Source organism: Emys orbicularis, chromosome 10 (assembly GCF_028017835.1).
Source record: "Emys orbicularis isolate rEmyOrb1 chromosome 10, rEmyOrb1.hap1, whole genome shotgun sequence".
Classification (NCBI taxonomy): Eukaryota; Metazoa; Chordata; order Testudines; family Emydidae; genus Emys; species Emys orbicularis.
The window spans coordinates 71,402,193-71,428,798 of record NC_088692.1 but is presented as its reverse complement, the minus strand read 5'-3'; the positions used below and the strand labels follow the sequence as shown (position 1 = coordinate 71,428,798).

The window sequence follows — 26,606 nt, the reverse complement described above, 5'->3', positions numbered from 1 at the left end:
GAGAATGTTATGATGTCAGTGCATCAATGTATCTATCAGTCATTAGACTTTCAGATGCACTGAACTGGGTTTTTACTTGTGACCACACAACTTCTTGTAAATACTACTTCGTAAATATTGTAATTTCAATACACAACTGTAAATCTGGAAGCATGAATTAGTTATAATTTAAATTCACTAGTAAAAGGGAAAGTTAAAAACTTTTGAAAGTACAGAAACTGATGGCTCAAGGGACAGGTAATAAATAGTATAGCGCAGTGGTTCTCAAACTTTTGTACTGGTGATCCCTTTCACATAGCAAGCCTCTGAGTGCAACCCCCCTTATAAATTAAAAAACACATATTTACCACCATTATAAATCCTGGAGGCAAAGTGGGGTTTGGGGTGGAGGCTGACAGCTCGCAACCCCCATGTAATAATCTTGTGACCCCCCTGAGGGGTCCTGACCCCCAGTTTGAGAACCCCAGTATAGAGAACTTGCTGTCATTTGTTCACCATTCAAATTCATTTCAGTACTGACAAAGTCTGCTGGCTGTTCAATGGCCTCTGTGAAATGAATTAGTGGTCTCAGGAGAGTTGTTCACATCATTAAACTCGCTTCCTTCTCATCCCGTGAGGTGGTCTCCCAGGGGAGGTTTGTGTTACATTGGGGAGCCAGAAGTTAGTACAAGATGGGCAGTGGCATTACCTGAACTATGGATAAATAAAGGGCTTCATTCCTGACAATCTGGCACCAGTCAAGAGTACTAAATTCATTATTTAAAAAAAAAGAAAAAAAAAGTTGGAAATTGCTGTGCCATTTTTTCCGTGATCAGCATAGCCATGGCTTTCAGGAGCATTTTATCTGTATCCTGAACTTTTAGCTAAAACAGAGGTCCCGAAAGTGTAGGGTGCCCCCCCGTAGAGGCATGCAGAGGAACACAGGGAGGGCGCGGCAGGACCAGGCCAGTACCCATGGGGAGCATAACCCAGCTCCTCCCCACCCCCTGCTCTGCTCCAGTCCTGCCCCTAGCCACGTCCCCAGCTTCCGACCCTGCACCTGACCCTGTCCCCAGGCTCAGTGTAGATCCACGCCTGGCCCCTGCCCCAGTCTTGGCACCTGGCTGTGGCTCTGTTCCCAGCCCAGGGACAAGACTAAGGGTAAGGACAGGGATGAGAGTGGAGTTGCAGCTGGCCATGGGCCCGGCTGCTGGCCCCCACCACAGCCCAGCTGCAGCTCCGCTTCTGCCCTCACCCTCAACCTCGGACCCTGGCTCGGACCCACTCCCGGCCCGAGACCTACCCACAGATGCGGCCCCAGTCTGTGTCCCCTATCCCCAGCCATGGCCCCACTCTGGGCCCCAGCTCTGGGGGTGACAGGGGAGGCACACAGGTGTAAGAGGGGTGCGACCCTCAAAAGTTTGAGGATCACTGAGCTAAAAACAACATTTTAAAAGCAGGAAGATTAAACTTTCCTTGATTTAGCTTTTTAAAAATAAAAGTGTAGAAGATGGTGGTGGTAAAGCAGCTTCATTTTATACAGTGGAAATTGTAATTAATGTGCCATAACAACTACCTTTTGTTGACCTTATACCTTTGAATAATGACTTTATCTGCACTACATCTGTGGTGTATTTGACAACGCCATTGTTCAAACCAAAAAAATATATATACTTTACCAAGCCTCTCAGGGAAAAACTAGGAGAAAGTCCATTTGTCAGACATACACTAGATAATTGACATTTGTTATCTACTCCACCTAGTTTAATTAGAGGCCTTATCTCAGGAGCACATGGTAATGGCAAGCAGTGACCTTGCCCTTTAGCTTCTGCTTCAATGGTTAGTCATTGATAAGACTGCCACAATCCATGAACTAATTATGGATGAAGCTCTTAACTTTGAACATATACCTTTACCCCGATATAACGTGACCCAGTTTAACACAAATTCTGATATAACACGGTAAAGCAGTGCTCGGAGGGGGGGGCAGGGCTGCGCACTCCGGCGGATCAAAGCAAGTTCGATATAACGCGGTTTCACCTATAACGCGGTAAGATTTTTTGGCTCCCGAGGACAGCATTATATCGACGTAGAGGTGTATTAGAAAGACCTGGTTGAATGACAACCTGCCCTGTCAGTTGGTTCTGCTTTTTCTGACTGTGTTTGTGGTTCGGCATGGTTAAAAGGTGAATTTGGCAGAGTCTGATCTCAGGTGTAGAAAATCCCTCATCACAAGGACAGATTGATGTAGTATGAGACTCCCGGGATAAAATGAATTTGGGAATTTTGGCTATGTACCAATCTCACTACTCAATGGAATTCCTGGCTGAGTTGGTTGAGCCTGCTACTGGAGTCACTGACTGACACCCAGATCCTCAAAGGCATTTAGATGCCCAGCTCCCATTGATTTAACCTTTGAGGATCTGAGTTTGAAATTTCTTCATGGGGGTGACTTCAGTATCATTCACCATGCCTCTTGTGGATTTGTTTGAGACTTCCTGGCTTCTAAGTGGTGTCTGACTCAGCTTATGCTCATGTGTACACCACACATCTGATTTAGAGACAGAACTGGAAATAGGCTGGATTTAAAATAAAACTACACCTTAATCATGATCAGATCATCATTGCTTTTTGCTTGAGATCAGCACTTTTCTAAGCTCTGTCAAGGTGGTGGATCTTTCCAACTAAGGTACTTATATGGCCCCCATCTTCATAGTAGCTGAGTACCTCACAATCTTTTGATTTATTTATCCTCACCTCCCTTGTGGGAAGTATTATCCCCATTTTATAGATGGTGCACTGAGGCACAGAGACACTAAGTGACTTTCCCAAAGACCCCAGGAGTCTGTGGCAGAGCAGGAAATTGAACCTGGGTCTCCCAAGTTCCAGGCTAGCCCCCTGAACAATCGGCCTAATTACCTTATCCAAACTTCCTCTCCTGATCTGTTTCTGTGGCCCATCCTCTGGGCCTCAAGTTTCAGAATATTCTGAGGAAATTTAGTGCTCAGTCATCTAGGGAGCTTTGCATTTGAGCCTATAGGGTATTATAACTGTCTGTTTTCTGTGACTTTTGACACACTGGGATTGTGATCAGATTTGCCTTTGCAGCACCCCCTTGTGGCCCATCAGGGCACGACTCACCCAGCTGCATGTCTCTGTAGGTAGGTTCACTCTCTTTTGCAGGGGTTGATGTAGCAGTGCGTTAGCCATCTGGCCAAGGCACACATCAGTCCTTTTGGGATGTTAAGGTCCAAACAAAGTCAGGAAAAACCACAACTCAAAACCAGGCTCATCCAGTGACCCTTCAGCGGGATCTCACCCATATGTTTAGAGTTCATCTTCAAACAGTCAGTATTCCAGCCAGTCTCCCAAGGTCTGGTTGTTCCTTCTGCCAGGAGGCTCAACAAACCAGCAAGCTATCTCAGGCTATGTCTACACTACAGCTTATGTTGGCATAATTTATGTGGCTCAGGGTGGGGGTTTGAATAAATCACCCTCCTGAGCGACATAAGTTACACCAACATAAGCGCTGGTGTGGACGGTGCTATGTCAGCGGGAGAGCTTCTCCCGCCAACATAGCTTCTGCTGCTCGCGGGGGCTGAAGTAGTTAAGCTGACAGGAGAGCTCTCTCCCATCGGCATAGAGCAGCTACATTACAGCCTCAGAGGAATTTGTCTGATAAAGTGATGAGCAACCAGTGTGGGAAGGAAGCTAGATTGGAAGTTGGATCTCCAACTTAAGTATATAATGATCAATACCACCACCAACTATAATGTACGCTATCTGTGAATCCGTGTATTTGTAGATAAGTATAGATTTTTGTTGTTTTTGTTGCTCAGGCAATCAACCAATTTGTAAGCTTTCCTTTGCTATACCTGGCCCCTAATGGTCTGTCCAATAGGATCCTCAGGTTTTCCTGTAATGCAAATTTTTAATATTACACGAAGACCAGGCAGTGAGAAATGATGGACACAAACGAGCTCATAGCTGAGATATTTCATTTCTAAAACTGGAGATTCAGGCCTGCAAGGGGGCATTTTATATTTGGTGGAAGCTGCAGGTTCAAGGACAATTTCAGGCTGCTCCCAGAGCAGTGGGGAAACCTGACCCATTGTTGAACTGACACTGAAGATGTAGTCTCTTTTGAGTGCCTGTGCAGAACTCCCATTAGCATTGTGTATGAAAGGAAGACTACATCTTTATTAGGTTAACCCCTTCCATGCATCTATTACAGATATTGACATCTGCTTCAGGGCAAATTGATCATTTTGACCTTCTCATCTGAGGAAATTTATCTCAGCACAGCCCACAGTTATGAGAAGGGGGTTAAATTACATAGAAATGGAAAGAAATATTTCAGAAAGAAGGGGTTGGCAATGGCTGCTGAGACAGGGAACAATGAGGCTTAAGATTTAATGTTAAAAAAAGGAGGACAGGCTGAATTTCTTTGCCATTTAGTCATTGGAGCTCTGCCCATGTTTCAAAATGTCAAAAAACTTTGCAGTCTTGGCTTAATAAATTAATCAGCTGATTAAACACACACAAAATAACAAAGAAAAGACACTAAGCTACTTTAGGCCTGATCCTGCAGAACCTTATTCAAGCAAGTGGTCTCACTGACTTCAGTGAGACCACTTGCGTGAGTAAAGCTTGGAGGACTGAGCTTTTTCCACTTACCTAATCGGTTTAAGTATTTATATTGTATTTATCACCATGGTAGCTTTAAAAAAATAGCATGGCACATTGATTGCAATGGGAAAAACCACCAGCTACATTACCACACTTCATTACTTGCTCGATGCACCATTCTGAATACACTTTGTTGTAAACTACATCCAAAGGATGTTTTGCATAGTGGTTCATATCACATGCCCTAACTTTTCCAATTCCATTTCAGGTGGATATGTTGCTAATAGTCTAGCAATCATGATGGATGCACTTCATATGCTAACTGACCTCAGTGGTATTCTTTTGACTCTGCTTGCTTTGTGGCTGTCTGCAAAATCTCCCACAAAAAAGTTCACCTTTGGATTTCACCGCTTAGGTACGTAGCTGCCAGAGTTTACTGTTATAGCAGTGTTGTAAATGATAACTATGAGGAAAGTTTGACTGCAGAGCTGTAGTGTAGAGCATTAAATAACTATCAGAAATGAGGTTATGTAAATCTCGAAATTTTAGGGGCCTGATTCTTATTTACACGAAGGGCCCTTTACAATGCTCTGTCCATAGCAGGCGGCAGAGAGATGGCTATTCTGGTTTTATGACACCTGGGAATTTCCCTAGGCAGAGTGGCACAAAAGTGACCGACAGGAGCCCATGATTTGACTTGGTCCCCCCAGCCCAAGGTTGTGTTACATTGGTAGCCCTTCCTAGGAGAGGTTCCACTGCTCCTACCTGTGCTGTAGCTATTTGTAGGTTCAAATAGGAGACTACGTTGTCCTTGGCTGTCAGACCATAATCTTTCATGAGAACTAACATCACTGAAAAGTTTAATAAAATACCCAAAGTGGCAGGCATGTCTTTTTTTCCCTTTCTTTATTACTTTGCTGTGCATTCAGATGAGTGACATGGAGAAGGCTCTATTTCTGTTGGTAGTATTTTTTTAATAACTGTGCATTAGAGGCCTATGTAGGAAACTCATGCCACAGTGATTATTTCGTGTTAAATTATGTAGGAAAAGTACAGCCTTTTCCTTGCAAATAACTCAGCATAGTGATTCATCATCACCCGAATAAGAATCTTCCAGTCTAAAGACTTGTCTACAGAGAGTATGTTGAACATATATGGCTACAGAAATAGCAGCATTGATGTATAAAGCCTTCAGTTAGGTCTTCACTTCAAAGAATGTATTCTTAACATGGGGTAACTAACCCCATTTAGCTGACTCAGGGTAAAATTGCAGCAAAGACAAGGCAATTTTTAACTTGGGTGAGCAGCTCAAGTTAAAGCCTGTAGGGGAGCCTAGAGTTGAATTTGAGATGCTAACACAAGTTAAAAGCCGAGTTGTTTTGTCTTAGCTACTATTCGAATCTGGGCTAGCTAACCCAGCTTAAGAATGCTTTCCCCCCTCAGTGATCACGTAACCTTGGTGGAGACACACTGCACTTGCAGGGATGCTATTAACTCCAGATTGAAACTCAGGTAGACTAAGGCCTGGTCTACACTGGGGGGGAGGATCGATCTAAGTTACGAAACTTCAGCTATGTGAATAACGTAGCTGAAGTCAGCGTACTTAGATCTACTTACTGTAGGGTGACCAGACAGCAAGTGTGAAAAATCGGGACGGGGATGGGGGGTAATAGGAGCCTATATAAGAAAAAACCCCAAATATCAGGACAGTCCCTATAAAATCGGGACATCTGGTCACCCTAACTTACCGTGGTGTCTTCACTGCAGTAAGTTGATAGCTGACGCTCTCCTGTCGACTCCGCCTGCGCCTCTTGCCCTGGCGGAGTCCTGGAGTTGATGGGAGAGTGCTCAGCGGTCAATTTATCACATCTAGACTAGACGCAATAAATCGACCCCCGCTGGATTGATCGCTGCCCGTTGATCCAGCGGGTAATGTAGACAAGCCCTAAGGCCTGAAAGGATTAAAGGAAAATCCAGAAGGATTTAACATCACTTCTCTTTTAATCCCAACCTGGTTTCCATGGAACTTGATGGCAAAACCCTGTTTACTTCAGTGGGAACAGAACCTGTGTGGAAATGGAATCTGGCAAATTCAGAGTTAAGTTTTTAGTGCTTGACTTAGCTCTTAGGAATGAAAGTTTATTTGGCTTTCTGTCAAGTTGGTTCTGATGAGTGGGTGATTTTACAGATTGTATTCTAAATGCTGCTTGTTGCTCCCAGGACATGGGCCTTGCCTAAGGAATCTAACAAGGGTAGGACAGGAAATTTCTCCTACAAGCCAGTGACAAGGCTCAGAGTGGATGTGCAGCCACTCCATTGTCCATAGCAATAGTAGCTGTCCAAGCAATTAGGACCCCTGTGCACCCCTCAGTTTTGAAAGATTAAGTTTAAGATGACGAAGTCTGTTGAGCCAAATAGACTACTGCGCTGGCCCATCACAACCCCTATCATTATATCAATGTTATCTGTATTGCAGAAGCACCTGGAGGAGCCCCATGTGCTTGGTGTGGTACATACACACAATGTGGTAACAGGCAATCACTGTCCCAAAGTGCTTACAATCAGTGGGCCAGACTTACTTATGCTGAGTAGTACTGTGATGGGGCGAGACTCACCAGCACAGCACCTCCTGCTGGTTGTCCAGGGAATTAGCTCTTTTCCAGCTCCAGAGCGCCCTCTGCCAGCTGATGTCTCACCTGCCGCTGGCCCCCATGTCCCTCCCAGACTCCGGTGCCCTTTGCCCAGGGGTTCTGCCCACCGCAGCAACCCACAATCTGGGTCTTCCCACCCAGGGGAACCCCTAACCCCCATCTTGCCTCAGTGGCTACTGCCAGTCACCATCTAGCCCCTGCTCACTGGGGCGGACTGCAGTCTGTAAACCACTCATCATTGGCAAGGGGGGTTGGACCAGCTGCCTCTGACTATTCCTGGGCCACCCCTCTGCAGCCCTAGTACCCTTGTGGGCCCTTAACTCAGCCTGCAGCCTGGGGCTTAGGTAGGCTGGAGCTCCCCAGCTCCCTCTGCCCTTCCCCAGTACTGTGCCACCCTCCTCAGCTTCCCAGGCAGCCAGGGCCTTCTCTCTCAAGAGGCTAGAGAGAGCAGGGCTGGCACAACCCATTAGGCAACCTAGGCGGTCACCTAGGGTGCTACAATTTGGGGGGCGGCGACCGCGGTGGTATTTTGGCGGCAGGACCTTCCACTGCCTCTGTGGGGGGTGGCATTTCAGGGCAGGACCTTCCGCCGCCTAGGACGGCAGAAAAGCTGGCGGCGCTCCTGAGAGAGTGAGTGTTTCAGTCTCTGCCCTCAGCCCTCTTATAGGGCCAGCTGTGGCCTGATTGGGATGTGGCCCCAACTGTGGCTGCTTCCCCCAATCATTTCGCCACCACAGCCCTCTCCAGGGCTGCTTTAACCCTTTCAGGGCCAGAGCGGGGTGACCACCCCACTACAGGTACCTTAGTTCATGAGTAGTCCTTTTGACTTCAGAGGGGTTCCTTTGGAAAATAAGGCACCACTCAGTGTGAGTGATAGTCACCACAATCTAGCCCTAAATACACAAGGCACACAAAAAGAGTGTGAGAAAGGAAGTGTTGACCTGTTTTACAGAGGAGGATGTGATACACAGAGAGGTTAAATAACTTGCTCAAGATCATACAGGAAGTCTGTGGAAGAGCTGTGTCTCAGTCCAGTGTAGTCTTGCCAGGTATCTGGTTTTTCACTGGAATGCCCAGTCGAAAAGGGACCCTGGCTGCTCTGATCAGCACTGCTGACCAGGCCACTAAAAGTCCAGTTGGTGGCACAGCGGGGTTAAGGCAGGCTTCCTGCCTGCCCTGTCTCCGTGCAGCTCTCAGAAGCAGCCAGCACATCCGGCTCCTAGGCTCAGGGGCGGCCATGGGGACTCCACATGCTGCCCTCGCCCTGAGTGCTGGCTCCACAGCTTCCATTGGCAGAGAATTGCGGCCAATGGGAGTTGCGGGGATGGCGCCTGTGGGGGTGGGTAGCGCACAGAGCCCACTGGCCCCTCTGCCTAGGAGATGGACATGCCGGCTACTTCTGGGAGCTGCCTGAGGTAAGTGCCGCCTGGCCAGAGCCCACACCCCAAATCCCCTGCCCCAGCTCTGAGCCCCTTCCCACACCCAAACTCTCTCCCAGAGCCCGAACCCCAGCCCACAACCCAACCCCCTGCCCCAGCCCTGAGCCCCCTCCTGCACCCAAACTCCCTCCCGGAGCCTGCACCCCACACCCTCTGCCCCAGCCTGGAGCCCCCTCACACCCCAAACCCCTCATCCCCGGCCCCATCCCAGAGCCACAACCCCAGCCGAAGCCCGCACCCTCCCTGCACTCCAACCACCTGCCCCAGCCCTGAGCCCCCTCCTTCATCCTGAACCCCTCATTTCTAGCCCCACCCCAGAGTCCACACCCCCAGCCGGAGCTCTCACCCCCACCTCCTGCCCCAGCCCGGTGAAAGTGAGAAAGGGTGGGGGAAAGTGGGGAAGGGGCCTCGGAGAAAGGGCAGGGCAGGGGCGGGGCCTCTGGGAAGTGGTGGGGCAAGGGTTGGGGCAAGAGTGTTCAGTTTTGACTGATTAGAAAGTTGGCAACCTAGTCCAGTGCCTTAACCACAATACTATCTTTCCTCTCTACTCCATGCTACTGGGGAGAGAAGAATCACAGAGAACTCTCCTGTGTGCATGGGTTTTCCTATACAACCTTTATTTCCTTGTGCAGCAGCAATTCTGTTGTGTTGAGGACCTTCCAGGACCACAAAGAGGAAAGGAGACAACATTTGCCCTAGTATGTGCTACATATTCTTGAGTTCTAATTCTGACTCTGATATGATTCTTTCTGTGGTCTTGAGCAAATTATTTAACCTCTCCCTATTTTAGGCATCTGTAAAGTATAAGAATTATTTACCAACCTCAGGTGTTGGGAGGATTAATTAGTTCATGGTTGTATATAACCATGAAGATGAAAAGTGCTTTTTATGTTGTAACTGTATTAATTAATAATGTATGATTGCAGGTCTTGAATTGTAAATATTTTAACAGGAACTTTAACTTTTTATGCTTTATGAAATATCAGGCTTTACTATTTCTGCTTTACTGTGGTTTAAAATACATGCTTTTACAATGAATTCCAAAGTCTATTTTAGCTCAGTACTCACATAATGTAATGAAGTTTACAATTCATATTTCAGATTTTATAGCAGTAGGTAGCAGATTCATTAGCTTCATCACCTAACCCTACAGCCCTATGCCATTAATTAGTCACTCAAGCAATACTGCGTAATACGATACAGTAGCAAGGCTCATTGGGGCTCTAACAAGAAAGGGTTTGCCAGCATTTCCATTAGAATCATTTCTTTCAAGAGTTTTTAATTTTGTTGTATGAGTTATCTTTACACTGAAACATGACCTTTCAGGTTTGCCCCAGAGCACTTTTTGGGCAATATGAATACACACAGAAGTCTCTTGGGTACTGTTTTGAGTTATTAAGCCTCATTTAAAAAAAAAAGTAAAATTTTTTCAGAGGTTTTGTGTGCATTTAGAGCTCAAAAACTAATGTGTATATAGAAAGTGACCTGAGACCAACCTAAGACAAGAATGAAGGGTCAGAGAAGTTCATTTTAAAAAAATTGAAAGCTATTTTTTTTAACCGTTTTCTTGAAAATATTTGACAATCCTGGAAACTTTCACTAAAATTGCTCTGGGTTCAGCAGAAGACTTGCATCTCATTGGGATTTTTTTGCACTAGCAACAAATATTTGAGAGTTTATGTAGCAGAAGAACAATTGTGGCTCAGGGATTTTCCCACAGCTTTTCCATGGGAGCTTAGTTGGCTCTAACTCAGTTATTCTACTTTCAGCTTATGTAATGCTTCTCATTCAAGGATTTCAAAGCACTTTACAAACATTAATTCAAGGAACCTCACAGTACCTCTATGAGCGATCTAAGTATAGTTTTCATTTTACTGCTGGGGGCACGTAAGAGGTTAACATATACAGTACAAGGATTTACTTGCTTAATCTGAGGCACCCAAATTTGATCATTCTGTCCTAAGTGCCCAATGCCACACAAATCAGTTGTAGAGCTGGTAATGGAACAAGAGATTCCCCAGCTCTTCATGATACATTCTCCTAAAAGTCTTATACCTGTAACCCTTCTGCCCATCTAAGTTGGCAGCAACAAGGGCCGGGTTCTGTATCTAGGGGTTCCGTTTCAATAGCACAATGCAAAACCGGCTCGAGCCCCCACTCAGTGACCTGGGACAATTACATACCACCCACTGGGCGCCTCTAAGAGGCAATACTTCCCCTCTCGCAAGCACGGAGTCTGAGTGTAGCAGAAAATGTTTAATAACATGAGGTAAACGACATCAGCATTAAATTGGAAAAACACCACAAACAGGATTCATAACACAAACCATGAGCAAAAGACCCACCCCAGCAAATTGGGGTGTGTCCTTTCCCTTTGGTTCTTGAATCCAGCATCCCAAAAATCACCCAGAGTCCCCAAAGTCCAACACCCCCAAAGTCTCTTGGGTCCAGCAACCACCCAAAGTCTCTGTCCCTGGTCAGTGCAGCCCCAGAGTAAAAGGGGGGCACGCAGGGTGTTAAGGGGCACCTTACGTGATCCAAGGCCGGCTGGCCTTCTCTCCGTGGGGTTCTGCCGCAGCCTTCACCACGAGCCAGTCCACTTCCTGCTGTCCCACGAACTGCTCTGCTCTACGAGCTGCTCCGCTCACCGACCTGTGAGCCGTTCCAGGCGTCTCCGCAAATGGCTCCACTCACCGACCTGTGAGCCGCTCCAACCGTCCCCGCAAACGGCTCCGCTCGCCGTTCCTTGGGCCGCTCCAACCGTCCCCGCAAGGCTCCGCGCCGCTCGCTGCTCCTCCAGCCGTCCCCGCAGACTGCTCTGCCAGCCACTTAGCAATATAGCTTCAGGCTCACCCACTATTTAACACAGCTCTTAATAACTTTTTTCAGAGTAGCAGCCGTGTTAGTCTGTATCCGCAAAAATAACAGGAGTACTTGTGGCACCTTAGAGACTAACAAATAACTTTAGCTCTTTTGTGATTTCAGCTCATAGTAGGGGAGCCCCAGTGCTGGTGCACCATTGGCCCAAAGTGAATTCAGCTCAGCAGCCTGTAACTAGACTTCTAATGGAATCAAAGTTAGCTCTGACATTCAACAGTGGAGAAAGGAGGTGGTGCAATTGGTGTTTCAAGCCCTCAAAGTGGACCCATACCATCAGGTACAAATACCTGTCCCCATCCTCTCTCCATTCACTGGGTTGTGGAACCCATGTCCCTTGTCTAGCGAGTGCTACTTAGGTGATGGTGAGACACTCTGTCATAAAACAGTTTCATTGTCCTTGATTCACATAATCAGGGTAACAACACTTTATTCCTCCTGCCCCAATAACAGAGAAACTGGGGATCCCACCCTATCCAAAGTAACCACTATCAGTTGCTGTTGTCTCATGCCAGGCGGGTGGGTGTGCCTATGCAAACAAGATCAGCCCCTGGAGTTCTTTTCCACACTCGCCATAATTCACCACCAGATGTCAGGGTAGAGCTCATCCTGACTCTGCTTACATACATTAAGAACCTTGTTATCAAATAATTTAACCTCACCATTAGTCTGAATTTCATGAAAGATATTATATAGAGAGAGCAGCGAATAATAAAAATCCAGCAAAAGAGAGTGAGCTTCACGGATTCTGAATAGAAAGGACCCTTTTCAAAAAAGCTGAAAATATGCATTCAAGCCAGCTCATGGCTTCTTAAACTGATGCACTCTGCACTTATTTTTTTAGCTCTGTACATACATCCGAAGGAGTGGGTATTCACCCACGAAAGCTCATGCTCCTATACGTCTGTTAGTCTATAAGGTGCCACAGGACTCTTTGCTGCTTTTACAGATCCAGACTAACACGGCTACCCCTTTGTTATTTTTTTAGGTTACCTCTATAGATATTAACGTTGGCAACATTACAAATACAATTAACAGTATTTCTATAACTCCAGCTTTTGGAGCTCTGAATTTCCAATACTTGAGAGAGCATTTTCATTTGTAAAAGGATTCCAGCGGCATCTAGCACATTAGCACTATTGATTATCTGTTTGCATTTCAGAGGAAATTAGCACTGCTATCATCTATTCCAACGCTATTTAAATGCAGAATGTATGTTGTGTTTTAGGCTTAATTCTCTTTGCAGCAATGAAAAGGAAGTGGATAAACTCAGAATCCTAGAATGGTTAGAAAAATGGGGATGAAATATGGACAGAACATGCAAGTTTGGAATGGGTTACACCAGGGGTCGGCAACGTTTGGCACGCGGCTCGCCAGGGTAAGCACCCTGGCGGGCCGGGCCAGTTTATTTACCTGCTGACGTGGCAGGTTCAGCCGATCACGGCCCCCACTGGCCGCGGTTCGCCGTCCCGGGCCAATGGGGGCGGCGGGAAGCCGTGGCCGGCACATCCCTCGCCAGCACCGCTTCTCGCCTCCCCCATTGGCCCAGGATGGTGAACCGCGGCCAGTGGGGGCCGCGATCGGCTGAACCTGCCGCGTCAGCAAGTAAATAAACTGGCCCGGCCCGCCAGGGTGCTTACCCTGGCGAGCCGCATGCCAAACGTTGCCGACTCCTGGGTTACACCTGTAAAACCAAAAGTACTTCAGTTTATCCATGATTTAAGTGGAAATGTCCCTTTTCAGCTAACTGATTTAACCATAGATAGAGAATTTGACAACTCTCCATTGCTGGTGAGATTATGTCAATAGCTACAGAATTGATTGATCCATTTAGACAGTGCTTGGTTAATTTAATGAGAAATGAAGGATTGCAGCCAGATCAAATTTACATTGCCAGCAAGAAAGGGATCTCATTATAATCTGTTGCCAGGAAAAGCACTGGTTTCAGGCAGCTACAGAGAAAATTGCTTTGAATTAAAACAAAAATAATAAGTACTCTGCTGGTGTATGGTAATGGAATGTGATTCATATGCCAACATTTCACATGACTGACGAATCTATGAAACTATGTTGTTTTAAGGACATCAACATGAATAATTTGTTTCATAAAGCACTCCATGGATAACGACAGGATTTTTTAAGATGGGTATCTTTCTGAAATCATCTGAGATCATGATGGCTGCCTCTCAGAGCCTGGTTAGAGCTTTATAATACTGATTCTTATCCAGGCAGTGATAAACTGAACAGCTGAGTGCGTTGGTGTGAGTTTCTTCCTGCCAACCTGATTTTAAAATTCAGCCTATGGACCAAGTGATTCTGGTGACATCAAAAGCTCTTTCAGAGGACACTTTTTACTATCGTGTTGAATGAGTAAAATGAAGACAATTCCTTGGTAGAAACAATACATTCTGCAGCCATCAAAGAAACATTGTACATGCTGACAGATCTAAGACATAGGGAGAACTGAGGCAGCTGTCAAATGCCAACAAAGAACAACACTGTTGGAGTATATTATGCATCTGAGGATAGAATTTTGCTCCAGCTGTGAAAGAATTCATAGCAACATGTGTGGAACACAAAGAAATAACAGCTACACATCTACATCTCGAAGAACAAATGAATATCAACTCTGATCTTTGAGGTGTTGATACAGAAAGATAGAGGCTCTGGTCATTAACTGACAATGAGATTTTATCAGCAGTCCTGAATGACATTTTTAATTATTACAAATAATAATGATACAAATCATGCATACAGTCCTGCAGATTTATATGCATTATAGGCTGGTCTGGTGGCACCATCTTGTAAGGTTTTCCCAACACTACCCATTATAAGACCCCGTTTTCAGTTACTTATGAAACTTTGCCAGACTTGACCAGTTTTCCATGCCAGGGATCTGCCTCAGGCTGAATATTTTGCAGTAAATAAAGCCTGTGGCCATACACTGAACAATGAGGAGAAAACAAAATACCGAATAGCTGATTATTAAGTGAACACCATCCATCCTGTGCACTGAATTAGGCAGAGGTCCTGTGGGAAAAAAATAGCATATGATCATGTCATTAAAGATTGTATTATAATGCATACAAATAAGGATGGCAAATTAAGATTGCACAGGCAACTTAATTCCCCAACTTCTGAGTGCTTGACTCTGCAACCTTAATAATGTTCTTTTAACCTAGTTATTTTGTGTGTAACATTAAGCTATCTTTACTGACAGTCTAAGCTCCTTGAGCAGGTAATAACATTACAGATGAACATAAGAATGGCCATACCGGGTCAGACCAAAGGTCCATCTAGCCCAGTATCCTATCTACCGACAGTGGCCAATGCCAGGTGCCCCAGAGAGAGTGGACCTAACAGGCAATGGTCAAGTGATCTCTCTCCTGCCATCCATCTCCATCCTCTGACAAACAGAGGCTAGGGACAAGGAAGAGGACAAAATTATAACAAAATTCCAAGGAATTGTGAAGCAGTGGATTGCTTCCAATAATATGTAACCTGGCTAGAGTTAAATTGCCCATCTCCCCCACAGTTTCAACCAGTTTTTAAGAAACAGTTTAACTTTGCTGTAAAAACTGTTTTGCTAATATAGTGGTGCAAACCTGTGTGGATGGGGCTTAGAATGTTCAGCTGTTGTTGAGACCAAGCAATTATGTTAACAGCAAACATATTTTAATAACAATTTTTAAATCCTGTTTCCTAATATGGGAAAAATTGTCGTACAGATGGTGCCAAAGTAACACAGGTTGTTTACAGTTTCTGTTATCAGGGAATCAGGAGGAACAAAAAAAACCCAAAAACAAAACAACAACAAAAGAATGTAAAGAACAAACCTCTCTCATTGAGTTCTTCATGCTGTAGTTACAGTAACATGCAGATATTCTAAGAACTGCCTATGTGGATCTTATAAAATGCACATTCTAAGATAATCAGCTCCGTGTTTTATAGGCTAGTTGAATTACAGTACTACACACTAATTGCTCCTCCTCCGAGGAAGTCCCCCAGGCAGTTACACCAGTGAGGTTCCTCTGTGCAAGGCTCTGTGTAGGAGCATGCAGACACCCTATGTGGTAGAATGCTGAGCGGACTCCTCCATTGGATAGATCCTTCCATCCTCTTCCCTTCCTGGGAAAGAAAGATGCATCAGGACCCACTGAAGCAGTCTCTGTGGAGTGGCTGCAGACACACTTCATAGCTTCAGTGTGCAAGGAGATTTTTCTCTCTACATCCGTCCAGTGCCTGGCTACTTGGGCTGGCTATTGCAGCTACAGCATGGTAGACTTCCAATATGGTTAAACAGTTTGGGCTTACAATTTAGACAGGAAAGAACTGTGTCCCTAAATTATGCTACAGCCTTCAACAGCTTTTGATTCCTTCCTCCCTAGTCCCCATCAAGGCCCTATGCGCCAAGCCCTGCTGCTCACACTCAGTATTTGGGATGTGAATTTGCATAAAACAGAAATCTCTAAAGGGTCCCCAAACCCTAAGGAATGGGCCTTTCAGTAACTTATATATATTAGAGCAAATTTATTTTAAAAGTTGGAAGAGCTACTTCAAAATCTTGCATGATCTTTGTTGTCTAGGATTGGGGCCTGATGCTCCACTTTCTTGCATCTTGTGTGTCATTAACACTTTCGTAAAGCGGCTGTATAATGTCACCAGATCAGAATAGCAGTGTTTTACACCCGCTTGGTACTGGCATAATCATTACAAAAGCTGCCAGGCACTGCAGAATCAGGCCCTTTGATTCCTATGTTTGTTCATTTTTTTAATTTTCTTTTTATTTAGAATAAATGAAAAGCACTCATATACAAACTCTATAGGCCCTGCCAGTTATTTAAAATTACAATACCAAAATGCAATACAATCAAGGTTAACGATACTCTTATCTCTCTGAAAAGTAGAGATTCGTTAGCCATTAGGTAACAGCATATCATAGGAAATACAGCAGATTCGTTTAACACTTTATAACAAGACTGTACAATAAATAATATATACACAGCTCTCAAGTGTTTTGCTCCCAGTATGTATTCTGATTTTGTACTATGCTGCAGTGATTATCATCTTCTTTTGTCTTTGTCTCTATCTAAAGCACAAAACTGTGCATATAGAAATCTTTAAAACTATACAGCACCAATTAATAGTTCATGCAAAATATTCAGGTTGATATAGTGTACATTTAAAAAGTAACTGTGTCTAGTTTACAAACAGGTCAGACTTATGGTTTCAGAGCTCCTACCTTTGGCCACATTGGATCAGGCCTTTATCTGCAACTGCATTAGGCACAGCTTCCAAGTAGCTTGGGAATCTCCTGAACCCACCTAGACATTTTGACCTAAACAGAGGAAATATATTTCCAGGAACAAAGCTGACATGAGAGAGTGTATTACCTGATTAGCACAAATTGTTCTGTTTGCTGACTGTATCTTCTGAATTTGACTTGATTCACAACATATATTAAGGCATGAGAATCTACTGAAAATCAATTATTGCCAGGTAAAAAAACGACAAATGAAATTTTAAATAGGATATAGTAGATCTATAAGTCACTCTTGTAATGTTGTTCCCTTTTTGTTTGCAGAGGTGTTGTCAGCCCTTGTTAGTGTATTGCTGGTATATATCCTAATGGTGGTGTTCTTATATGAAGCTGTTCAAAGAACTATCCATATGGACTATGAAATTAATGGAGATATAATGCTCATTACAGCAGCTGTTGGCGTTGCAGTAAACTTGATGTAAGCTTTGTTTCCCTACATTGATATTCCTTGTATACATTTACAAAATATAATATATAGATTAATTCATTCACAGTCTGTAATATTTATTTTTATTGAATCAGTCTCAATCACTTGGGAATTTTATTTGTATGCTAGCGTGGTTTGTTGGGTCTCTTCATGCTCCCAAAATGAGACATGCAGTAGTAATGAATGTAATATTTTTCTCCATCCTTTGGTCATAATATTTATAAATCGCCTCACTCTTATTCCTTTTCCTTTCATTTTCAGAATGGGATTTCTACTGAATCAGTCAGGTCACCTTCATTCCCATTCACACTCCCAAGTACCTGCATCAAATACTCCTAACACAGCCCACGGGCATAGCCAGGGACACAGCAGCCTTGCAGTGAGAGCAGCATTTGTACATGCCCTGGGGGACTTGGTACAGAGTATTGGTGTGCTTGTAGCTGCATACATCATACGTTTCAAGGTAGGACGTTGCTAGTCTTTTGTGACTGTGGATATTTCTTATGTTAACTCCTATACTAGATTAAAGGACCTTTTTTATAAGATAAAGAAATATTCAGTGTTAGTTGTTGTTTTTTAGTAATATAAATTCATCCAAAATGAGTAAAGATTAGACCGCTACCATGCACATATTTTCTAAATATTCTTCAACAGAATATAAAATAAAGTGAGAGGTAAAAGTGGCTGAATCTTACTGGACCAAGTCTTTTTTGAATCTTTACAAGAAGCCTATTTCCTTACAAACTCTTAATCTGTACCTTGCAGCCAGAATACAAGATTGCTGACCCTATATGTACTTACATATTCTCAATACTTGTGGTTTTTACAACAGTCCGAATCATACGGGACACAGGCGTTATTATACTGGAAGGTAAGATCTGTATGAATTCTGTGATACTCTTATTTAATTTTACATGTCAGATAGCAGTGAAAGTTACATTTTGTGGTAATGGCTAATTCTTTGTTATTTCTCTGTTGTACAAAATGTTCACTCCGTATATTTAAATCATATTGAATAAGTGATCACAGACATCATGGTCCAGATTCTTGGATGGGTTACAACCATTTACATGGCACCACAAGCAGAACCTGGCCACAGAGCCAACTTATCCAGCCATCAGAGGATTGCCCCAGTGTAGGGGGATTATTAGTGGCACAGAGGTGTCTTAATGGCCCTATGCCTTCCCTGCTGCTATATAGGGGGCATGGCTGTGGCTTCCCTTTGCCCCACTTTTGTTTAAGCCGTTGGGGTCACTGGGAGCTGGTATAACTTAGAGCAGTCTTCAGGCTACTTTAACTTATGTCAAATTGCTAGGTGCCTGCCTGGCACACAGCTTGCCCAGAATTTGGAAGGCAAAATTGAAATTTGCAGCACCCATTCATGCTCCCTCCTCCAGCCCCAATCCTGTACTATATGCTTCTCTGCCATAGCCAAGCATCTGACTCCACATTTTACTTTAACTTGAAAATTAAATGCTTACAAAACACAAAGAGACAAACCTGGATCAAAAAGCTGTACACACAGGCTGTGTCTACACTAACCCGTTCCCCCCTCAAATTTCCCACCATGGTTATTGCACCATTGGTGCAGTTCTACTGGTGGTAGCAACAGTGGAAGCACAGGTGTAGATTGGTCATTGCTTTTTAACTATTATGTCTTCTTAGCCTGTGCGAAGCAGATCTAGACAACATGGTGGTTAAAATGCCAGCAGCCTCCAGTGCATTGTTTTAACTAGCAGTCCGACTGTTACTACCCCTAGTGGAAATGCAACTATGGTATCAATGAGGGAAGTATTAGGGAGAAAGGGCTAATGCAAACATGGCCGTAAAGTTGCTGGGTATCTGACACTCTGCTTTGTTGAATTATGGTTCAAGTCAAAAACTCTGAACAGGGCCTCACCAATCTTGATTGTCAAATGTTTTTTCTTCCTTAATAAATAAATAAAGTAAAATAAAATAAAATAAAATAAAAGGTTCATCGACAGGGCAAAAACGGTGAACTGTGCCTACAATTAAGACGTCTCAATTAGTTCCAGGTTAGTGGTGTTGAGATTTAGCCAAAGAAAATAGATAAGACAACTAACATGTATATCAGATTTTACATTTGAATTCTAGTTGTTCGTGTAGGTCGCCTGACTGTGATGAATATATGTCTGAATTAACTATATTATTACAAGTGATGAAAGGTACTTTTTAGATCTCGTGTACTTTTGGGAACTTTTTGCACTCCATTTTAGCAACTCCAAAAACGTAGATATGAATTTGTATTGGTTTTTTCTGCCAGAGACCATTGCTAAACATCAGAATCTGTGGGGCTGGGTAGGTTTTCAAAATACATTTAACCTAAGCCACACTGTTAAAGTGGGAATATTAAATTTAAAACATATGTGATTACCTAATATTAGCAGCTAGATTCTATTTTTTAATATAGATTTAAAAATTGGCGGAGCGGTCTAGTGGCAGCACAATGTGCGGGATTAGAGTTTAGGCCCAGGCTCCTTGGGGCAAGAAATGCAGCAGAAACAGCCATCAGGCACTTACTTATTTAACAGGTAAGCAACTTTGCAACAGCCTTCACCAGAAAGGACAATGGAGAGTTACTCACTCTAGAGCTGCTCTTTGCATTTAATAAATGTGAGACAGTCTCAGGGCACGTCTACACTACGGGGCTAAGTTGACCTAAGTTACGCAACTACAGCCACGTGAATAACGTAGCTGGAGTCGACGTACCTTAGGTCGACCTTTTGCGGTGTCTACACCGAGCTGTGTCAATGGGAAAAACTCTCTTGTCAACTTACCTTATGCTTCTCGTTCCGGTGGAGTACTAGAGTCGACAGGAGAGTGATCGGCGGTCGATTTAACGGGCCTTCACTAGACCCGCTAAATCGACCCCTGATGGATGGATCGCTGCACATTGATCCCCGGGTAAGTGGAGACAAGCCCTTAGATACTGAGCTCTCAAAAGAGGAGATACTGGAACAGGATCGGCAACCTTTGGCACGCAGCCAGTCAAGGTAAACCCCTGGCGGGCCAGGCCAGTTTGTTTACCTGCCGCGTCCACAGGTTTGGCTGATCGCAACTCCCACTGGCCGCGGTTCACTGTTCCAGGCCAATGGGGGCTGCGGGAAGCCGTGGCCGGCACATTCCTCAGCCTGCAGCCCCTTCCTGCAGGCCCCATTGGCCTGGGACGACGAATCGCGGCCAATGGGAGCCGCAATCGGCCAAACCTGCAGACGCTGCAGGCAAACAAACTGGCCTGGCCCGCCAGGGGCTTACCCTGATGGGCCGCACGCCAAAGGTTGCCGATCCCTGTACTGGAACAAACTAGTTATTTAAGTTGCGACAAGACACCAGTTCCAGAGATAATTCATATAGGAATCCTGAAGGAACTTAAGAATGAAGTGGCTGCATTGCTAAATATATATAATTAAAATCAGCTACTGTACCATAAGACTGGAGGGTAGCTATATTATATGTATATTTTAAAAAGGTGCTAGGGATGGTTATGGGCATTATTTTAATAGTAAGAAGATTATTGGTTGGAAAAATATAAAAATAGCATTAGAAAAATATAGAGTTATAACCATCTACAGTAGATAAACATGGTAGGGACAAAACTACGTCTTGTATAAAAGAAAATCATGTTTCTCTAACAGTTTTTTTGAGAGCATCAACAAAATAGTGGATTACTTCTACATATTGATGGGTTCTCAATTAATTACAACCCTTGAATTGAAAGACAGAGGAGTCAATGGAAATAGATCAATGAAAACATTGCTCAATCCTTGTCATCCTATTTGTAAAAAGAGAGCAGAAATAGAAAAGGTTCAGAGAAGAGGAACAAAAATGAATGAGTTCCATGAAAAAACTGGTCACACATTATATTAAGCTTCCATTTATAGTTTATGAAGTATTAATACTCGATTAATAGATGTTTTACTAAATGGTTAAATTGGTTGTTATAAAGTCCAACAGATCAAAAGTTTTTTGTAATCATGTCTTATAATCATCTCTAACACCGTCTATACTCCTCATGTCTGTAACATGTAGAGCTGGTTAAATTTCCCAGTGGAAAATATAATTTTTGTCAAAATTGAAAGCTTTCATGAGAAATTGTTCATTCTGGCAATTTTTACAATTTTCTAGTTGTGAGAATCATATTGAAGAATTTGTTTCAAGTTGACGTTTTGAAATGAAGCAATGCTTTTTCTTTCAAAAGGTGAATTTGAAACATTTTTTCATTTTAAAGGGTTATTTGAAAATAAAAGTTGTCATTTCAAGAGGAAAAAATGTTTCAACACGTTGAATCATTTTGATCAAAAATGCCAAAATTTTCATGTTGACATTTCCAGTTTGAAATTTTTGGAATTGTTCATTCCATGTATTTTTTAAAAGTATTTTGATTTTCCATTCTGATTCAGAACAGAAACAAAATTTTGAAATGTCGAGACTTTCCATGAGACAAAAATTCCAGTTTCTAACTAGTAACATGTTCATAGAATGTTAGTAATCATTTATTAACCTTTATAAATTATTTACGAATGGAATCTTAATATAAAGTGTGACCAAAAAGCTTCCATAGTAGGTTAAAAAGGCAAAGAGTATTTAGAAAGGCTATTAATATGTGGCATGTTGGATCTGTAAATTATTTAGTGACTGGTGTAGGAAGGTCATTTGGTGCTTCTATTTTTCCCCCCCATGACATGATGAAATTAAAAGGCAGCAAATTTCAAAAACCGATAAAAGGAAATACTTTTTATACAACATATAATTAACCTGTGAAACTCACGGTCTCAATAAGATCTTGTGGCAAAGAACATATTAGGATTTTTAAAAAAGGATTAGAAAGTTACATGAATAATATCTGCAGTTACATTAGCTAGAATAAATATTTATAAGTGATATCAATCCTCATGCTTCCAGATGTAAACATCCACCGACTTCTTGGGTTGGGAAGAAACTTTCCCCAGAGGCATATTATTGCATAATTGTCCACCATGAGGGGGTTTTACACCTTCCTTTGAAGTATCTGGTGCACAGCACTGTCACATGAAGGATTCAGAGAAGGTTGGGACAGTTACATGGAGAACAAGAATATCCAGAGTAATGACAGTAAACACAAAAAATGAGTTTTGGAAGGGATGTGCTTCAAGATCTAAGCCAGTCTCTAGCTAGCAGGAGGTAGAATGAGACTGTCAGGGGTGACTGACTATTCCATAGAAGCCTGCCATGGGGTTTCTTACATTTTCCTCTGAAGCATCTGGTCAAGGCAATTCTTGGAGACAGGATTCTGGACTGGATGGACCCACGTCTGAGCCAATAGGGCAGTTCCTATGTTACTGGACTGGAAGGATTACTGTCCTGATTCAATGTGGCAATTCCTATGTTCTTTGCTGATAATTTAGATGCCACTAGACACTTTAAATGTTACAAGAACTGTTTGTTTGTCTTCTTGTGACCTGTCATAATATTTTACTTTGAAAGTCAGTGTGTGTATTAATTAGAAACAATTAATTTCCCCTCATTCTTATACTGTAGGGGTTCCAAAGCATTTGAATGTGGACCGCATTAAAGAAGACTTAATGAAAATTGAAGATGTTTATTCAATAGAAGATTTGAATGTTTGGTCTCTCACAGCAGGAAAAACTACTGCCATAGTCCACTTGCAATTAGGTAAGTAACTGCATAGTATACCTACAATGATACAGCTATAGATAAGCTTTAGCTGCAGAAAGAACTTTGACTCTGTCTTTATGCTTCTGATTAAACTGAGCTGTGATGTATGCATTTTGGGAACAAGGCTTTTAACTATCCTTTGCATAGAAAATGGCTTGCTTATAAAATACATAAAACTTCTCCTATCATGGGTATATTATAAAGAACTGTGCAAGAAAACTCACTGCTGGAAAGATCAGGAGCAAATACTGTTTGATCAGATTCATTAAAAAGGAAAAAGTTGATGCTTTTGCACAGATTTTTTGCTGGCACAAAAAAACACAGTTTTCCCACAATAGGCGGTAAAACAACATAAGACGCTTTGTATAAAAAAATCAATACAGACCTCTCTAGGGGCTTCATGCTGCCCTCCCAAGTCTGATATTGCACTCAGGGAAAAAAATAGTGGGTGCTCAGCACCCACCAGCCATATCTGTTAGGCAGCACCTCCGATTAGCTGATTGGAGGGGCTGCCAAACAGCTGTTTGGTAGCTGGGGGAGGGGCGTGGGGGAGGTGGAGAGCAGCAAGTAGGCGGGCGCCTCGGGGAGGGGGCAGAACAGAGGCAGGAAGAGGCAGAGCAAGGGGGGGCACAGGGGAGTGGGTGGAGCCTTGGGGCAGAGCAGGGATGGAGCACCCCCAGGGAAAAGAAAAACTCAACGCCGCGGCCTATGTGCAACACTGTTGTAAGCCTATGACCAGAAATTCAGTGCCTGGCCAGGACAGCCTGATGCTGGTACAGGTTTGCTAGGTCTCGGAGTGGCTGGTAAGACCGTATGCTGTGCCTGTGTTTTTCCAATGGTGAGGTTGCAAGTGAAAGTCAACACCAGAGACAGAAGCTGCATTTTGTATCTTTGCTGTTCTGTTCTCTCCCCTTTTGTGTGTGTTTGTCTTGTTTTGTCTTTAGGAAATGGGTTCAGACTTTAACAACAAGAGCAATGACAGCTCCAGCCCATCTCAACTAACTTCTTTTCCTCAAAAAGGACAGTTCTTACCCTCTTTGAAACTATCTTAAAGACTGTCAAACAAGGGCCTTTTTCCTTCTAAAAACTTTATCCAGCTAAAGGGGAAGGGGACAAGGGATGTTGTTAAAATGAACGCCTTACTTAATATTTTACCTTTCAAATGCTTTAACTATTTTTCTTATTTTTGGTGTCTTTCATAAAAAAGTTTAAAGGATTTTTAAGGGTGTGTTTCCCATGATAGTAAGCAGGCTGAGGTCTCTGTATACCAAACCGTGAAGCTTGTTTAAATCTGTTTAATGTTGGACAGTGACTGGGCTATGTTAACACCATTACTCATTGGGCCCATATATTTCAGCTAAATTGAAACAGCAGATATCTGTCCAATACAACACATGAGGGTTTATGTTTAGCAGTTATGTATAATGTTATATAATACAGCAGTAATGTATTTATCATATTAATCCCTTTTTGTATTGTCCATAGAAAGCATAGACAAAAAATCTTGATTTTTTTGGCTGACTATCAGATTCTTATTTTTATCAGCGTTAAGGATCTGAATGCAGGATCAGGGCTGAAGGGCACACGATAATGGGGCAATCATGCCAGCTGTAATGCATAGTGAAACAGGTAGATTGTCAGATTTTTGAAGGATGACATGTATTGATAATTTTCTTCCTTTTCCAGTTCCAGGAAGTTCACGTAAATGGGAGGAAGTTCAGTCCAAGGCCAGACACTTGCTGCTGAACACATTTGGAATGTATAAATGCTCTGTCCAGCTTCAGAGTTACAAGCATGAAGTAAACAAAACCTGTGCAAGTTGTCAGAGTTCCAGTGCCTAATTTCATACATTTTGGGAACTGCTGCCTTATTCTTTATCTTGTAGTCAAAGACTAAAGAGCAATAAATGAAAAACTAACATGATTGAATGGAATCCCTTATGTGTGGAGTTGTACCAGTATTTGATGCCAGAGGGAGAACTGGTACTGCAAAAAGTGCAGGAGATACCCTACAGATAAATGTATTTGCTCTCTCTCGCTCTGACCATTTATTGTCAGTTCGATATGATTTTCAGACAAAGATGTTTCCACAATATTGTTTACAGGTTGTGATATGGCTCTGCAGATACCTCATCAATTACACTTCAATATTGTCCTTTGTCAATTGTGTACCACTAATGTACCTGCGTTCCAAATGGAGCATAAAGAATTCAGTATTTGACTTAAAAACTTTTTAAAAGTTGATTACGTCAGGGGTCCATAACACTTAAAGATCCCTAAAGTAGTTATACAGTATTTTTGTAATACAGTTTTTAATATATTATCTTGGAAGGTGGTGCATACAGTGCTAGCTAAACCATTTGATAAACTGTCTTCAGAAAATTGCCAAATATAGAATTTACTGCACCCATACCAGAAATTTAGATTTAATGCAGGCATTCAAAGGTCCAAATCAAGAGGTCCTTACCCAGGCAAAATTTCCATTGTCTAATTAGCGACTTCAGAACTGGACCCAAAATGTTTTAAGTGATCAGTTATCTTTCATGTATTTTAGTATGGCATGTATACCTTAGAAGCACTTATTTATTTAATAAAGTTTTGACTCTTAAGATGATTTTATTATTAATGAAATTGAATGTGTAAAACATTTTAACTTGATTCAAGGGCCAATTAATTAGCATTCATTCTAATTAGAATTAATAAATGTGCTGTAGGAAACATTTTTCATGATTATTTTGCATTGTGAAAAGAAAATTATAGAAACTATGTTAACTATGAAGATACTGTCAAATAATCAGACATGCAACACACATAGATATTCTAACAGGAAAGTAGAGAGGAGAGATTTCAGATATATTCTCCAAACTTAGAATTTTAATAATCTGTTAATCTCATTTTTGCATTTCCTTTAGAGAAATACATTCTGTGCATGATGTATGATGTCCAGGTTCCCATGGAACTGAGTCTCACAGGCTCTCCATAAATCCTCTGCACTTTGACTTTATAAGGGGCAAATTTAAACTCAGTCTCTCTGATCTGCCTGTGGTTACAGCCACCATGTATCCTCCTCACTGAAGGCCGGAAGAATATAGACTGCAAAAGCTGAAAAGAAAACCAGAATTTGGCCTCAGATCTCTGTTGCACTTTGATCTCTATCCAGAACTTCCACTGACATCAGTAATAGTTCTGTGCATGTATCAGAAAAGATAACTTTTGCCCTACATTGACAGCTTTGCTGTTCAGCTGTAAATACCAAGGCAACCTACTGTTTTAAGACCTGCTACTGTTTCATATTTAATTTCACCAGACTGATTTGTAGCTGCAATTAGGATTAAAACGTGGCTTGTTTGCTTTCTCTTGAGGTAGGGAATCAGATGATAAAATTTCAGAGATACTAATTAACAGTACAGTATTAGTTTGGACAAAGTGCACATAACACTGGATTATGTTTGTATTTCTTCCAACAAAGAGGGGGAATGCGACAATACAGTATGCCAGCACCTTCATCTCAGAGGTAGAGTACCAGTGTCTTTGGGAAGCTAATGCTTCAGTACATACAGTATATCACCAGTAAAGCCATATCACAGTTTATGAAAAATTGTGTATCCT

At 42.7% G+C, this 26,606-nt stretch overlaps 1 protein-coding gene across 1 annotated transcript in view; it reads left to right on the top strand.

The window, feature by feature from the left end:
- The window catches only part of SLC30A4 (solute carrier family 30 member 4), a 28,894-nt gene extending 4,055 nt beyond the window's left edge, over positions 1 to 24,839 (top strand). Inside the window, exons 3-8 of the mRNA XM_065412333.1 lie at positions 4,877 to 5,023; positions 17,160 to 17,313; positions 17,584 to 17,785; positions 18,088 to 18,193; positions 22,861 to 22,995; positions 24,685 to 24,839. Coding sequence (XP_065268405.1) covers positions 4,877 to 5,023; positions 17,160 to 17,313; positions 17,584 to 17,785; positions 18,088 to 18,193; positions 22,861 to 22,995; positions 24,685 to 24,839 — 899 coding nt within the window. The remainder of the gene's footprint in view (positions 1 to 4,876; positions 5,024 to 17,159; positions 17,314 to 17,583; positions 17,786 to 18,087; positions 18,194 to 22,860; positions 22,996 to 24,684) is intronic.
- The last annotated feature ends 1,767 nt before the right edge of the window (positions 24,840 to 26,606 follow it).